We start from the raw sequence: 16576 nt of genomic DNA on the forward strand, positions 1-16576 counted from the left end.
CCGCGGCGATCGCCGCCGCTCTGGTCTTTTGTATCGCCTCATTGTGCTTAATTACGCACCCCCCCCCCACGCGCCATATGAGTGCTTCCACCCACTCGCACAGTCTGTCTCACACATACATTCATTCTCTCRTTCGGGACGCATAATTTATTCATCCCAAGATGCAACTGCGTGCGTGTTATATTTAGGCTGTTTTAATGGTAGCTTTAGAAATATTTAAAAGCAGGTGAGCTTTTACACCCAAACAAAGATGGCCGGCAACGCTTCTCCTAATTAAAAGCAGAAGCGYTGCGGAAAATCCCAGCTCTGCGCTTCCTAGACGCGGTTGCCTTATGCTACGGTGGTAAAAAGGTCTCTCTGTCCAGCTGGGAGCTGCTCGGTTGGAGAAGCCGGCCCCGACGCGTGCCGCTGCGCRGCCGACTGCAGGCAAAGGGCGGCTGGGGGCCCTAAAAGCCCCCGAAGCGCAGGAAGCTCTTCCACGCGGGAAGGGTGCGCGGCGCCGCCGGCCTCGCGGCGCTCCTGAGCTGCACGGCTTGCCGAGCTGCTGCGGGGTTAAAGCCGGCTGAAAGCGGGGCAGATGCCCTCACGGGCCGTTCCTGCGTCCACCCGCAGCCCCGGCRAAGCACGGCGGGCTGGGGGGCCGCGCTCCCGCGCGGGGCCGGGCRCCCCGGGCCCGGTTTTTGCAAAGGGGCTTTAGCAAGCCGGGAAGTTTTCTGGCGGCCTTCGGGGACACGTGGCGGCAGGCAGAGGACGCGGCCTCCGGAGGAGATAGCGCTGTCTGCTTAGGAGCCCCTCGCTTCCCCCGCACGCTTAAGGAGACGCGGGAGAAGCACAACTCCCACGCTATCATCTGCTGCTATTAGAGCCTCAGCGGCAGCAAAGTTACCTCTCCAAAACAACAACAAAAATACCACCCTTGTCTGTTCTTTTGAACAGGAAACCTACTTTTTAACACCGTTTTTTCCCCAGTCAGCACGGTGTTGTCCTGACTCTTGGCTGTAGATGCTGTTATAGGTGTTTAAAAAAAAAAAAAAAAAAAAGCAAAACCTGAAGACGTGCTGATAGTATAAACTCTGTTCTTGTTCCTTTTGCAGGTGAAGGCTGCTTCCAAATACGTGGACGTACCCGTAAGCACGATTTAAACAACTTCTGTCGTAGTAATTTGCTTTGTGCTGTGTATTATGGCATGTGTAACAACCCACATTATGCGTTATCAGCCGAGGTTGAACCATGGGCCTCCAGACTTCTAACATTTGAACCGGGAAGAATATCTCCATTAAGTTACTAATGAGCAGTTACCCTCCTTTGGAGACCTGCAAGGCTATTTAGGCAATAATTTGCAGATGGTGTCAAATAGGTACCATATTTATGCAATTGGCTTGAATTGCATAAAAAAATATAGGAGCAGTGCATTCTGTTAATTCTTCATTTGGACTTGTACAAACACAGTGTAATTTCCAAACAAAAAGGTCCAGACATGTTAGAACTGAGCCAACACACATCTAACACATTAGCTAATCTATTTTATTTTTGTTCTTCTAATTGTTGGTTTGTTTTACTCTTTCAGAAAATGACTTTTTTATTACTTTGGGGAAATGGTGATGAGCTAGCAACATGTGTTTGGGAAATTGTTAATGAAAATAATTTTTTCCTCTTTTTCTGTAATTGGTATAGGAAAATTGTATATCGTCTCCTCTAATTAGACCTTGATTCATAAGGAAAAGAGCCCTCAACATTCTTAGACAGAGCACTTAACTTGCCAGAAATTTACATTTAAATTGAGCTGAAGTGTAATATATGAATGTTGGCTGGAACAAGGGATTACTGTTGCATTTACAGGCAAACAGATCCTAAGCGATTCCAAATAAAAAAGAGTAGATCTCAGTATACCACACCGAGTTCTGCGTTCAGTTAGTCTAGGCAGTGTAAATCAAGACTAGCCCTATTGAGTCTGATGGCCTTATGGATAATATTTATASGTGCCTTTAGTCTTACTGCAGATGCAATCAAGCTGCAGGTTCTAACGTGACAATGTGACAGATTTGTCATGCACAGATTTATCATCACACATGCGGTGCAGGTGCTCAAGGGAGCGCTCGAGTCACCTCCCAGGGCAGGCAGTGTCTCTCAGCTGGGGAGCCAGACCCTGGTTAGGGGCGTAAATTAGGTGGGACTGGTTTGAGACATGGTGTCCTCCTCCATCAAGCCCCTGTTAAAGCCCTTTTTCCATCATCCTGCACCCTCCCGTGAGCTCCCATGGTGCTCAGGTGCTTTGGCTCCTTTGGGTGRTTGTAGCTTCCCAGCTGATCAGCAAGAGCATGGGTCAGCGCCACTGGTGGGAGGCAGTCGGATACTCCAGGTCTTTGCGTGAACCAGAAGAGAAATAATGCACATGGGTTATTCTTTGGTTGTTTCTCCACTCCCCCCCTAAAAATGGCTTCCCCGACAGAAGTCTCCATAGTTTTTTCATTTCAAATCAGATGGAAAGTAGCTTTTCATGAGCAAAAATGCCACATTTGGCCTTACGCTAGCTGTGGAAAAGTCAGTCGTGGAGCTAACAGGTTTGTTCAGAGAGAAGCACTGCAGTTTGAGGGCTTGCATCGGCTCCAGCCTGCACCACTGTTCCTGCAGCCCAAAGCGTATGATGTMGTCCACGTGATCTGTCCTTTAGCAACACTAGTTTTATGCCACTCAAGTACCCCAAAATTTACCCTAGTTTTGACAAAATCTGCAACAAGCTCCACAAGGGTGCAACAACTCCCRCACCCTTGCTGGAGGCCAGTTTTAAAGCACTGTTAAGTCAGCAATTCACCGTCTTCATAGGTGAAAGAAAAACACAGGCCTATTTGACTGTGGAGTCCYGTTTTAGAGGAGAGAGAAGAAATCCTGTCAGTGAACAGATCACCGTCGGTTAAATCTAATTCTGCAAACCCTGTTGCAATTGCCTACTACAAAACAATCCAGCTGATGCCACCTTGCAATGGGCACGATCAGAGTGCTGAAAATTGCTTGAAAGTGTAACACTTGACTGCTGCCACATTTGTGTTGTCCTCATTGTTTTTCAAATTAATACCTTGTCATTGTTTCAGTAGGTGTTAAGAAACGTTAGGAGCTTCCCAAGGGCCAAGCACTGGCCCTTTGCTTGATAATTGTTTGCTTTGTATTAAAAAACTCCCTTCCTACTGCTTTCCAAACTGTCCTCATTTTCACCCTGGAAATTACACAGATGTGTTAACTAACTTCAATTTACAGTGGCTGACAATCGTATCTTGCAGAGAAATGATACTCTGTGATCTGAGGTAAATCACAGTAATGGAAACTAATGACACTAGTTATTAACAAACTTGCAATGTGCCATGGAAATTTAAGATTTTGTGGCAGCTCTTGTAATGACTCCTGTTACAGTATTTTAATGGGTTTCCTTTGAGGTAAGTTTGATTTCAATATATGAAGCAACATGAACTCAAACAGGATTTTTTTTAAAGTATTTTCCCCTCTACCTAGTTCAGTTCCCATTTGCTTTAAAGCGAATAGCTTTATCCCCAAAATCCAGCATCCTCTTGAGTTACTRTTTAAAATCGGTTAATTTATGTGGGACAATACAGAGATGTAATAACACAGAGAGGCTTCCTGGAATTTAGCAGTGATTTAAACATTCATTCAGACATCGATCCCCTGACTTACCATTTACCCCGTTTATTTCTAAGAGCAGCAGCAAAGGTAACCAAAATCTCAGGTCTAAATGAAAAAAAAGAAATGYGATTTTGACATGACTAATGCAACCTGAGCTGCTTACAACACACATCCTCACGCTTTAGAGGAAGAAACTAGAGACTAGCTCTGGGTGTTAGCTTTCTAAGTTTGTAAAACGGAGGGCTTGCCTATGGGAGATGACGTGAGAAAACAGCAAATCCCGAGCCCCACTTGCCGTTTCGCTAACTAGGTCAACAGCACCAACCATAGCAGGAGAACTTCCTGGCATCGGTATGTCAAGGAAGAGCTTCATCCATCCAACTTGCTTCCCTCGAGGCAAGRGAAAGGAAAGAGCAAGTGCTTTTAGATGAGCCGGTGCTGCGCAGAGGACTTTGGTGGGCAGCAGGGCAGAGCAGCTGGTTTGGGCGTCAGTGCCCAAAACAGGCAGGTGAGGAGAGGCAGAGGGGGGACCATTCCAGGACGGTGGGAGAGAGGAAGATGTAGGATGGAGGAGCTACCCCCTGTCATGATRTTTACCTATTTCTCTCTCTCTCTTCTTCTCTTCCCTCTACAGAAGCCGGGCATGGATGTCGCTGATGCCTATGTGACATTTGTCCGCCACTCTCAGGATGTCCTACGTGATAAGGTCAATGAGGAGATGTATATAGAAAGGTTATTTGATGTAAGTAAATGCCTTCTCCTCCTTGGACACCAAGCAGGAGAGACCCAAAATGTGACAAAATAAGACAGGAGGATAAGTCACATTTTGAGAAAATTTATTGGTTATAGCTTTAAAAAATAAATAAACCTTTCCTTTCTTTCTGACTAAGGCTCGTATCTGCTCTCTGCCTGCTTTAAACCTCTACTCTAGTGTACTGTCTTGGTCTGTCTGTTTGTGGATTTTAAGGGAACATCTTCTAAGAGCCCTTACTATGTTAAGCTTGTGAAAACTCTCTCTGCAACAGAACATCTTGGTCATTGTTCTCACTGTTAAAGTTTAAGCCAGCTTTTYGGCAGATGCATTTGCTTCGGACCATCTCTTGTGCACGTTTTGCAATGTTTTTCACTGACAAGCATGCGAAACYTGACACTGAAGTAAATGTATTAAATTTTGAATTTAAAAAACAGCCAAAACAGAGCTGATGGACTTCTGTAATTCAGGAGAACTGCGTTCTGGTGTCTGACACCAAAGGTAAAGTTCAAATGTGGTCTCCTTGAAGRAAATGGCATGACAGAAAATGGACCCAGATTTTCAGAGTTAATTTTCTATTGCACAAGATAAATTCATGGGATTATAAGAGAACAGTGACCTGTGATGCCTGTTTTTTGTGACTTTGAATGCATGTTAACTGATGTATCTGTTTCTGTTGCTCTTGTTGTGTTACAGCCTTTCTGTCCTTGTAGCTGTCCTATAGCAAAGGTTTTCTGTTAATGGCCAGCCTATAACATTAGTGTTGCAGTCTCTTTTAGGGTATTTGTCTATATATTAATTTCTGTTTGAAGCAGCTTCTGTTCCTACTTTTCCTTCCTTTCATCTCACAGCAGCACCATTTCTCAATCTCCCAGCTCTGGACCTCTAACAATCTTACTTGCTTTCTTCACTTGCTCGTTTGCTTCCTCAGTGTATAGGGAAAACTGCTTTTTTTTCTCCCAATCAACCTCCTCCTTTACTCAATATCTCTCTTTCTTCGCATTACCTTTCCCTTGGAAACCTCTTCCTCCTTTATAATTCCTACTCTTTCTTTCACCAATATCCTATCAGATTAAAATGGAACTTATCTCTCATGTCAAATGTTTTATCACATTATATCAAGTGGCATGAATTAGAGTCAAATAATCTTACTGTGTACATCTACTAGCATGACCCATATCCGCTGAGAATGCCTCATTCATGCATAGAGCACACCAGTGGCTCCTTAAGGCTCTCGGCGTGCTCGCTCTTGGGAGAGTCTTGAGCACAAAATACCAGATACCAAATCAYCCATCAAGCAGGCATTGGGAAAAAAGGRAAAAGAAAGAAAACAAAACATAAAACAAAAGACTGTTGGTTCCATCTGCAGCGGGCCTGCAAGTGCATTGCTCGTTTATGTTGAAATTTATTCCACGAGCAGTTAAATTTCCAGAGCTCCTCTGGACTGTTCTTTTCAATGCCCAAACTGTCTTTTTTCCGATCATTTTCCTATGATTCACAGTTGGTGTATTTCTACCCTTTGGGCCATTCTTTCAAATTTTTAAAAAGCTGTAATTAGCAGAAATATTGATTGCAGTTTGATCCATTTGTACTTGGTTTACCAAGCCATATTTTAATCAAGTTAACAGCTTACAGGAAAAAAAAAAGCCTCAAAACCTCAACGGAAAGCAAAAAGTGCGAAATSCTTCTTTCCCTCTCTGCTTTCCACAAATATCCCTTGTCTTTGCGGAATAAAATAATCACGAGCAGGGTTTTCCACTGCCCCGTACGTTTTGAAGCAGGCACGGCCGCAGCCGGCAGCGCCGCGTGCCGGAGCCRTTGCCTTTTCCCGCGCATCCCCGCAGCGTGAGCGTGCGCAGGGCAAGGTGATGGGGCCCTGCGTTTGCAAGCAGGGAGGGGGAACGCAACCTCCCCTAGTTGTCTGGAAAATAGTTTTTTGAGCGTTCTTGTATCATCTTTGCCAAATTGCAGCTGCGTAGGGGACTGCTGCGAGGTCCGCTCTCAGCTGGGGGGCTCRGGGCTGGGTTAGCAGCATCAGGGCCACCCTCGAGTCCACGGGAACCTCCCCGGCCTCGACAGGGCTCGTGGCTCCACGTGAGCCAATTCCCRCTGTCCCCGTTCGGTCACCTGCCGTACAGCACCAGTTTGCAATAGGTGGGGTCATCTGGGCCCACAGCCTGTTTCAGTCTGTGGCATGTTCACATATGTTTTGGTAGAAATGGGAACAAAAGCTTAATGTTATTGCCCAGTGACCCGCCAACCTTTTGGCAAAACCCAGCTTTTGCCAGCAAGCTCTTGTGGCACAGCGGTGGTGGGTAAAGCCGGAGATGTTCAGCCTTCTGCATAGCACAGCTACAGCACATCTCTGAGCTTTGTTGGTCTCTGCGCCAAAAGCCAGGATTTCCAAGGAGGTTTTAGGCTTCTCGTTACCTTTTTAATAAAAAAAGAGAAGGCAGGAATAATCAAAAAATTACATTTATGGTACTGAATAATACTTGGACCTGATTTTGTTCTCACTTCTTCCRGAGTTTTTGAGGAGCAATCCTCTTATCTGCAGATTTTCTCCAGGCAACTAGATTATTAACACTTTAGAGGCCAGCTCCTCAGCTCACTCGGTGCAGCGGGATGCGGCCTTACTCCCGGGCGAAGGGTTAGTCCAGTTTCAGGCTGTGACGTTAACACATGTGCCAAGGGCAGGAAAAGGGCTCAGATCTTCGTGCCGTCTGCATGCACGCCCTCTGATCTCCGGGAGATCACGTTGCAGACCCTTGCARTGTGGGGCTAAATCCCCTCTCTGTGCTGTCTCAAAAAGACTTTTTTTTTTTTTTTTTTTTTTTTTTTTGAGCTGAGTGGTGGCAGAGCAGACCTGCAGTGTTTGCAGGTCTGCGGTGTTTGCAGCTCCCAAGAGATTCCCGGCCCCCCACATTTCRCCCAGTCCTGCCTGCTGTTTCCATTCATTTCCCTTCTTCATTTCCTTCCGGTAGAAGGAAGACTGCAGACTGCTTGTTAGGCCATCTCCCAAAAGTAGCTGGGATAAGGTATATTTTTTGACGTTTGCCATGATTTCTTAGCAGAAACCATGTCTCTTTCCTCTACACCGTATGCCCTGGGGAACAGGACTGTACTCTCTGGGAGATACTGGTGTTTGCAGAAGATTACTGTAATATTTCTGTGTGGTCTGTATGTTAATCCTCTTAATTCTGCAAATTAGACTGTGGGGTTCCCCCCCCCCCGAAACAGAGTCATCATCTTAATTTTAAAAATCTGTATTCTTGGGATCACTGAACGAACAGATTGATCGTGGAGTTCTGCTGGTAATCAAAACCTAACTAGCTTTTTGGCAGTGCTGTTTACTGCAGAGTAACATGACTTATTTACTTGGCCTGGCTCACTAATTTGATAACATTTAAAGCTAAAACACTGTAATAAGGCCCATTGGTACAAAGCACTGGTAACAGAAGAATTTAAGAATAGCATCGTAGTGTGTATTCATTCCCCATGTTTCGGTGCGTGTCTGTGTGATTTGCGCTTTACGCCCTTGTGATGCTTTGCAGGCAGCACAGAAGGATTGAAAACTCAGTTTAGTGCCAGGTAGAAAGTAAAATTTTATCATTTTTTTTCCCAGAAAGATGGCAAGAGGAGGGTTTTTAACATGCAGAATATGCTGTTTAAAGTAGACAGATGCAGGCAGATGTATCTTAAATATGGCAAAATACTTTTGGAGTGATCTATCRTCTTCAGACAATCCTGCAAAATTGAGATCCCCTTTGGCTCAGGACACTCACAATTTTGTAGGCTCAGCATTTATGCATCTATAATTTTCTCTGAAGACAGCCAAGAGTTTTACTTGTAAAGGTTGTGCCCTTTAGTGGCTGTTATTTATACAGGGGTGTATGTATGTATATCTTTACACACACCCTGAGATACACGCAGTATAGGTTTCAGCCCGTCAGAACATATGTGATCAAGGAAGCGTATGATTAACTAGTAGATAACGTGAATGTCAGCCTTTCTTGCTCACAAATTGGTAAACACTGATGTAAAACATACTGAGAATATTTCCTCCCCAGTGACAGGCAAGGAGCACGTATACAAAAGGCTACTGAGCGCAGAGTGAGCTACCCAAGTCCCTGCGAATTCCAGCATCCTGATGCAGTCCCTAAATAGCGCAGATGGCATTTTTCTCTCTGATGATTAATTCAATATCTTACCAAAAAAAACAAAAACATGCTTTTGATATGAGAGATCAAAACACCAAGAGAAGCTCCTAAGATTGCAAGGACCTAAAAAAAATTAATTTATTTTTTTTCTCCTTGTACTTCTTGAAGACACCAGCCTGAGTAGAAGATAAGGATTAAAACAGATGTGCTTAGTGCTAGTTCATCTGCTTAAATCTAGCAGTCTCTGAGATCRGTGATTAAAAAGCCATCTCTAACTTTGATGAAATCCAMTGCAAGGGTAATGCTGTGTCTCTGATAGCTTTCTTATGGGCCTCATGTCTGCCTAAACCGGACATAGAAAACATTTCACTGGAGATGATACATGGATTATATGGGTCAATTATACACTTAATCTGCCTTCTGGGGATTAAATGTGCATGGATTGACCCTGCGTATTTGGCTTGTCCTTGGCAGTTATCAGATCAGGGAGGTTGCCTTTACCAAAAAGTCTGGTAAGAACTTAATCATGCAGTGATACAGCCTGATGAGGTGGCAGTAGTTACAGTGCTAAGTGCTCTCTGCTTTTTGCAGAAGGCAGTTTTACCACTTCACTGTCACTGTGTATGTTCCGCTTCCTCGAAGGTCTGTGTCACAGCCGGGATACCAGACGGAGTATTTCTCATGAAATAAGAAAGCAAGCCCATTCGTGCCTGCAAGACGAAGGCGTTTTTCTCTTGACGTCGGGTTGGAAGCAGCGGGGTCTGGGCGAGCATCACGGGGAGTGCGACGGGGGTAGGCTGGAGGTTTTCCCTGCCCGGGGCTGTCCGTGGGGCAGAAAGGATGGTCACTCTCAGCCCTCGCCCACCAACCGAGGCGATGCCRGGGCTGAATCCTCCAGGGAGACCACGTCTCCTTCTCACATGCTGGTCCCGAGGACTTGGGTCAGGACTGTCCTTGTATTTCCAAAGGGAGCCTCTCCTGTTGGTAGGTGACTTCTGAGTATTGGCTATATTGAGTAATGAGGATGCAGGGAACTGCGTGACTCTCAAACTTTGACAAAATCTTTATACAAATTTCCAGGAATCTAATGCAGCACTTTTGCTGATTTATTGGAGGACTTGCAGGCAGTTTAGCATATGTTTCAGTACCCACTGATTTGGAGCCTGATATCAGACCCAAGTATATGAAAAAATTACAAAGCACAGAGTGACAGCTCTACCAGTTAATTCAGCAAGTCCTCTGCAGACGGTTAGACATCAGCTTAGCCTTACAATCGAGCCTTTTGACTTCCGTGGGGTTACCCACTTGAATATTGGCAGCTCCTTCAAGTAGCGCTTGCAGGATCATGGCATTTATTTGTCGAGCGTAAGCCTCGCGCCRCACAATCGAATGCCAAAACAGAGCCCTTCTCGCCCTCCCTTCTCCTTCCCCTCCTTACACCAAAAAGCCTCGTCGTGAGTCAGTGGAGCTACTCATTGTGAGTTGGAATTACTCATAGGCGGACGGGTTGCAGGATCGGCGAAGAGCGGATATCACAACGTACGCTGGTCTCTAATCTAATAATTGCTTGCAGCCACACTCATTGCTTTCTCTTAGACAGACAACAACCCGTTTCCCTCCTACGCAGCTAGACTGCTCATTAGGGCACTAACTCTCTCCCACTCCCATCCTGATATGGCCTCCACTGAGCTATTTCTTCGTAGTTGTTTTTTGCTTTCCCCCACCCCCCGAGTGGATTGTGAAATGAAGACAATTAGGCAGATTGGTCTGGGGGAAATGCAGCGTTCTTCCTCCTCTTCCCCCCAAGAGTGGGTGCAGCACAGTTCCCAGTGGGCACGTAGCTGGCTTTGCAGGAATTGGGAGGGCAAGTCAGTCCCCCCCTGCCCCCAGCAGGTACCTTTGCCAGCTGGAGCCCGAGGGAAAAAGAAAAGGAGGAGTTAAGTTATAACGGCAGTTGTCTGTATGGCTTCTGCAGTGGATAAATTCGCTTTGTCTCGAGGAGGCGCGGCACGCACCTTCCCGTAGCAGCATCCTTTTCCTCCGCCGCCGCCAGCAGAAAGGTGGACGCCGGGCTCCCGGGCGGATCTTGCCGCCTGGCGGCTGCCTCCTTCCTCTCGGCACTGCCCAGCCATTGCCCGGGAAAGGGCAGAGGAGCTTAGTGCAGACCTGGCTCATCGTAGCCAAGCGTCTCCCCTTTTTATTCCCATACGTGAGCTTCACGCGGCAGCAAGCGTGCGCTCGGGAGCAGCCTCCTCCCTCGCATACAGTCCTTTAGCAAGGTTTCTTTCATAAAGTGTTCGTTTAAGTAGGTTCCATTTAATTTATTTTAGGGAGAGCCTTAATAAAATAAGTCCTAGATCTGTCACTGGATTTTACATGCTCGTAAGGTTTTTTTTTTTTTTTCCCTAAATGTCTTTATCAGAACAGCTTTTCATGTTCCAGTAGACATTTGGTTGAAGACAGTTAATTTGTTTTCTTTTCCAGAGGAGATTTTCCATTAATCATTCTAAGAAGGCAGACTGATTGCTCTGTTACTTTAAGGTCAGCATAGGCTTGCTAACATGATCTGCACAGTACTTTTGAGTGTTGGAGATTTTTTTTTTTTCGTTTTAGGGCAGGCACTAAGTGAACGATTCTTTGTATTCCCGTAGGAGTGAGTGATCAAGGTACGTTCGGTGGAAGAGGCGCTGCCTCACTGCATCGCAGGAGACAAAGCAGCCCCGCTTCGAGGAAGAGGGATCCTTCTTCCGAGCAGTCCTTCCTCTTCAGCCAACACAGCTCACTGAATTAGAGCTGTCTGTGCACATTTATAACTGTGTACAATTTACATAGTCCTTTCTGAGAGCTGCCTCCCAGCTTTATTTAAGAGGCCTTACAGCTAATTTGAGCTCCAATCTTGTGGGTAGTCAAGAATGAGGAGCCGAAGRTGTTGGCGTTTCTTGCGAACCCCAACCCACGCTGGTGTCAGCTGCAGTTGTGGGTGYGCAAGGAAAGCAGGCTTGGGCTGGGGAGGGGGCGAGCGGAGACGGGGCTCYGCRGGCCACCGTCTGGGTCCTCGAGACRGCGAGGGGTCTCTGCAGGACCGAGCCGCGCGAGGAGGCGGCGTGGGAAGGGAAGGAGCAGCGCGGCGCAGCCCTCGTTGCACAGATGTGCCGGGCTGAGCCCGCAGCTGCCCCCGGCTTGGCTCCCTCCCGCCCGCCTCCCTGCGCATCCTTCGCCCAAAAGCAGCTCGCGCGGGGTGCGCGCCGGGGCGAGCGAACGGCCCCGTGCGCGGACAATGAGGAGTTGTCTGGTTTCCAGCGGCGCCTTCAATCCCTCTTTTCCTTTTCTCGCTGAAATCCAGCCCCACACAATTGCTGCCTTTGCCAGCGCGAGCCAGTGGTGCGTGCGAGATTAGCCGCATAGGTCACTTCGTCCCTCTTGATCTGCAGTTCTTTCCTTTCCCAGTCGCYTTTAAACCTCACCCTGGATTTATGATATCAGCGTTCAAAAATGCTTACCAAGACTTGGGAAGGGAATATATTTTCTCTGGTATGAAACCCCAGGAATGATACCAGGAGAGCTGTTCCCTCCCACGCTCACTAAATAGGTGCAGGCCGCAGAGATACCCAGGCAGCTTGTAGCTAAATTTTTGGAATTTGCAGGCTGTAAAAGAGGAGTCAATTAAAGGTTAGCGAGTCCCACTTTGAATCTTTCAATTTAATCTAATAACAAGTATAATTAAAGTATTCCGTAACGTATATTGCTGTATTACATCTTATTAATCGACTTTACATCCAATTATACTGTCATTGTATTGCACTGACTATCAAGGCCCTGCACCCTGTATGCAGAAAAAAGAAAGCACACCATGTGGATATTATATTTTAAAGGAGTCTTTATATAGCAATCCAAATTTTAGTATGTCAACTMCATTTCTTTTTTGAAAAACGAAGATAAGCAGAGAATATTTTAAAGGTTTAAAAAAAAGTATTTGAGAACAAGCATCCATACAGAATTATGTGTGTGAGTGTGTACCTTTATATATTTTTAAGCAGAAGCTCTTTTATTCAGGAAAACTGAGGGCTGCAAAATTCTGCAAAGCAGCAGGATTTGCAAGATTTTTTTTGTTTTTATTTGGCAGTTCCCAAACAAGTGCTGTGCATTTTGCTGAGCTTTATCTACTGAGAAGGAAGAGAGGGCCCCAGCACCCGGGGCCAAAACCTGAATGTGCACTCAGGCCCCATTAAGACCTTGGTCCTCCAAATGCTGAGACCTGCCTGTACCGTTGTTTTTGCCAACAGYCTGTTGGTGATGACTGGCAAGGAGACACGGTGTCTCCTTCAGCTGTAAATCACTCACCCGTGTCTGGGTGGTGCCCGCATCCCAAGCCAGGGCCCTGCACCGCAGCACGGCTGCCCTTCTGCGGTGCAGCAGGCTGGCCTTCCTCGCCACGTCCCCGAGGAATGCCCAGGTGGCTTCACAAGTCACGAGCCTAGAGCCAAAGTTTTTAAATAGGTTTAAGTTAAAGTCCACTTGCAGCCCTGCAGCTGCATGCGACACGCAACAGTGTGCAGACACAGCACTGCATCTACGTGCGCAATCTCTGCAACGCCGAAGAAGATCCCTTGCTGAGAAATATGCAGAAGCTGAAGCCCACTCAGGTCTTCCATCTCAGGGCTGCTGTGTAGCCAAGACAAGCTTTACCTGCCACCCAAAAGGCCGTATCATCTGTAGAGCTCCAAGGCCAGCTCCTAGGGTTGCTGCTGTCCTGCCTCCAAGGCAGTGGTGGCCCCTGCTGAAGGTCAGAGCCTAGAAGGGTCCTGCCCATGCCCACCKTGGCAGAGACATGGTGTCCCCTAGTTTGAGGATGCCATGACTGACAGTGCAGTTAGAAATCCTGTTGGGATCAATGTCGGCAGATTTCCTCTCTGTATTGCTGTGAGCTTAACTGACTGCCTTATTTCCCCAAGCTTCCTGCAGTAAGTAGCGGTCTCTTCCACTGCAGCATGGAAACCTCAGGGAGTCATTGGCATGTCCTGCCTGGGCATCATTCCTGCCCTCACCCCTGCAAGGTCTGTGAGTACGTGGCTCTTGGCTACATGCAGGTTTCGGTGTCTGGCTAGGGGGGCTGGCCACGTGGTACAGCTTAGGAACGCTGACGCCTGCTGTATCCCCAGCAGCATCTAAGTGTCAACTGATTTTACGCAGCACTAAAAGCAGAGAGTTTCTGAAGTTAGTGTTCTTGGGCATGTTTATTTGCAGTAGACCTTGGCCACACCAGCATGAGGTGCCTATCCTGCCTCTTCCTCTCCCAAAAGGAGCAAAATGATCCTGGGCTAAAGCAATGCTAGAGGGAATGTGCAGCAAGGCGTGTGCGGCAGGAGTCGTGTCTGTCCTGCTGGCAGCAGGAGCTGTACCTGACCTCAGCGGCACAGACAGAAAATTTACCCCTGAGGAGGCCGAYGCACCCGGACACCCGGGAGCCCCACAGTTTCCTCCCATTAACACCGATGGCAGGGCCGTGCTGGAGCTCTTTAGAGCCAGCAAAAAGCCAATTAAGGGTGAAACGCCAGCCTCAGCTCACCCTGTTGCTGAGCTCCCCAAGCAGCGGGTGAGCTCAGGTACCATATGTACTGCAGAAAGCGTGCTGCACTCACATGTGGCAGGGTCTGAATTCTAGCTCTCRTTCTGAATTTGCCTCCTTGTTTTGTCCAAGGCAGAGCTTTTAAGCCATCCGAAGTATTTTTGTGGTTTATTTTTGGGAGAGAGAGAGGAAAAAATAATAATGTAATTCAGTGATGCCATTTGCATCCTAGACAGATGATGAATAGCTCTGGCTAGCAGCTTAACACTATTATGTAGCGCTGGGACTGTGACGTTATTAAATAATAATACAGATATTATTTTAATATCAAGCCCCTTTGGCTTTGGCTTTGTGACTTCCCCCCATAGCCACATTTTTAATGTGAATGAAATTTYGTAATTAAGGAATAAAATCTAGAGAAAAAAATCAACCAGAAAGCACAGAACTGGGGTGGACATTGAGGAATACACTACATATATGTACCATGAAATTGCTGTTATGGTATGAAAAATCTTTGGCCAAAGGGGAAGTCTGCTGACTTGGAAAAAAGCAGTACAGCTATTTATTTCAATAATATTTCAGTGTGGTTGTGACCTGTGAGGCTCCAAACACTTCATGAGGCTTTAATAGAGTAAAGCAATGAAAAAAAAGACTGTGGGGTTTCAAGGCATTTTTATTAATTGTTAGCACTTTACTAGATCTCTGTAATTTAATGTGGAGTTCAATATAGGATTTTAATTTAGAAAATRAGAGGCATATTGCCTCTCATGAAGAACATTTGCCCCAACATAGGCAGAGCCCTGCCGAACCACTACTGACTTACTCGTGTGAGCAAGGGGCGAGGGTAGACTCCGTAGTTTGGTAAAGAGTTCATGTATCCAAAATACTTACGATTTGCGCATTCTGTTTCTGAACATACCAGGCTGGAGATCCTGCGGAGAAGTTAAATTAGCACAATGCAATCTGTTACTAAAAGTTAGGTTTATTTTCTGAAAGAAAAGATACTTTTAAAAGTCTATGAGTTTTAGGGGGAAATATCTTTCTAATAACAAAAAAAAAAGGCTGCCTGTGGACTTCTCAGTGCTTTGCTGTTCTGTGTTCAATAGGGCTGTACTGAAAAATGTGCTTTTAGATGCAGACTTTTGTATCTCTAAGAATTCAGTAGAACAGAAAAGCTACCTGCCGATCGGTTCGTGTTATTATCTGGGCGCAGCAGCGAAGCAGAAAGAGAACTGTTTATTTACTCTTTGCAGATAATGTTCTGTTATTTTATARTCTTTGGCAATAGCAAGAGAGTGTCTGATATATACAATATTGGTGTGTATCCAATTGTTTGTGAACATCCGAAGTTTTGAAACATGGTTGTGAGAGAGGAATATAAGCTTAAGCTTGAAAGGCTAAAAAGCAGAAAGCCCCACACGTAAATGCTATTATGCACTTAATGAGGCAGGGTTTAAAAAAAAAAAAAAAAAAAAAAAAACAGCCACACAAGTTGGTTTTATCAAAGAAAATGTATAAATAACAACCAGTGATTCAAACTGCTTCACAAAGGGAAAAGCAGGGAAGGGAAGCTAGCACTTCACTTGTGGCATTCAGATAATAGTATTTACTACACTAATCTTTTTGGCTTAGCAATTGACAATCAATATATTATTATCAACAAGCGTTAACACAAACAAAAAGCTTCCATTTCTTTTTTAAYGGTGTCCCTTAAGTCCCTTAAATTTAATTAAAACCAGACAGCTCTCCCATAGTACAAATTAGAGTTAAAATCATACTAAATATTTGTTCTCAGGGAAAACAAAAGTGTCGGTTTTTGCTACCAGGTTTGGCTGCCTTTTTTTTTTTTTTTTTTTTTTTTTTTTTTTACACACAGAGGAAAAAAAAATACCAGCTACTCAAAGTTAAAATAAAGTCTCTCTCCCTCCCTCCCTGTCTCCCAAGACTACTGTCTATAACATGTTGTTCCTTATAGAAAGTGGGATATGGTGGCATTTGCTTGATTAACTTGCTCGACAAAAGTGACAGCTGCTGTGGGTGCATGTAGCTAAGCTGCACAGCGCAGTTCCGCCTTTGTACATCTGTCAGCAAAAAAGGAGGAATAAAGAGTGAAAAGAGACAAATTGGTCCCAAAAGGCAATCCATTCAACTCAGGAGGTTTGCTCTATTCAAGCACTCGCTGGGAATCTCAAGTGCTAGGTAGCTTATTCAATTTCATTCATTCTTTAGAATGAGCCCACAAGTGTTTAATTTCTTATTCTGTTGAATAAAAAGGGGGAGCTTTTTTTTTTTTATTGGAAGCATTAATTGTAAGACTAGCTGATCAATGCCTGTGATATTAACTCATTGCTTATTTTCTGTTTAGCTCTGTGCTCTTAGATCCACGGCCGCTAAACTTCGTTTCTGTAACACGGGAATGGCTCACCAATTTCTTTGCCACTGGAAAATCCAGGCACTCTCAGATGC

At 45.5% G+C, this 16576-nt stretch overlaps 1 protein-coding gene across 3 annotated transcripts in view; it reads left to right on the forward strand.

Annotated features, from left to right (window-relative positions):
* CADPS (calcium dependent secretion activator) overlaps nt 1-16576 on the forward strand; it is a 240013-nt gene that overhangs the window by 212237 nt on the left and 11200 nt on the right. For all 3 annotated transcript variants that reach the window (XM_085300112.1, XM_085300114.1, XM_085300115.1), the window contains 2 exons: nt 1095-1127; nt 4268-4375. In XM_085300112.1, coding sequence (XP_085156238.1) covers nt 1095-1127; nt 4268-4375 — 141 coding nt within the window. The remainder of the gene's footprint in view (nt 1-1094; nt 1128-4267; nt 4376-16576) is intronic.

The sequence above is a fragment of the Rhea americana genome, unplaced genomic scaffold, assembly GCF_003343005.1.
Source record: "Rhea americana isolate MKP2758 unplaced genomic scaffold, rheAme1 scaffold_16, whole genome shotgun sequence".
Taxonomy (NCBI): Eukaryota; Metazoa; Chordata; class Aves; order Rheiformes; family Rheidae; genus Rhea; species Rhea americana.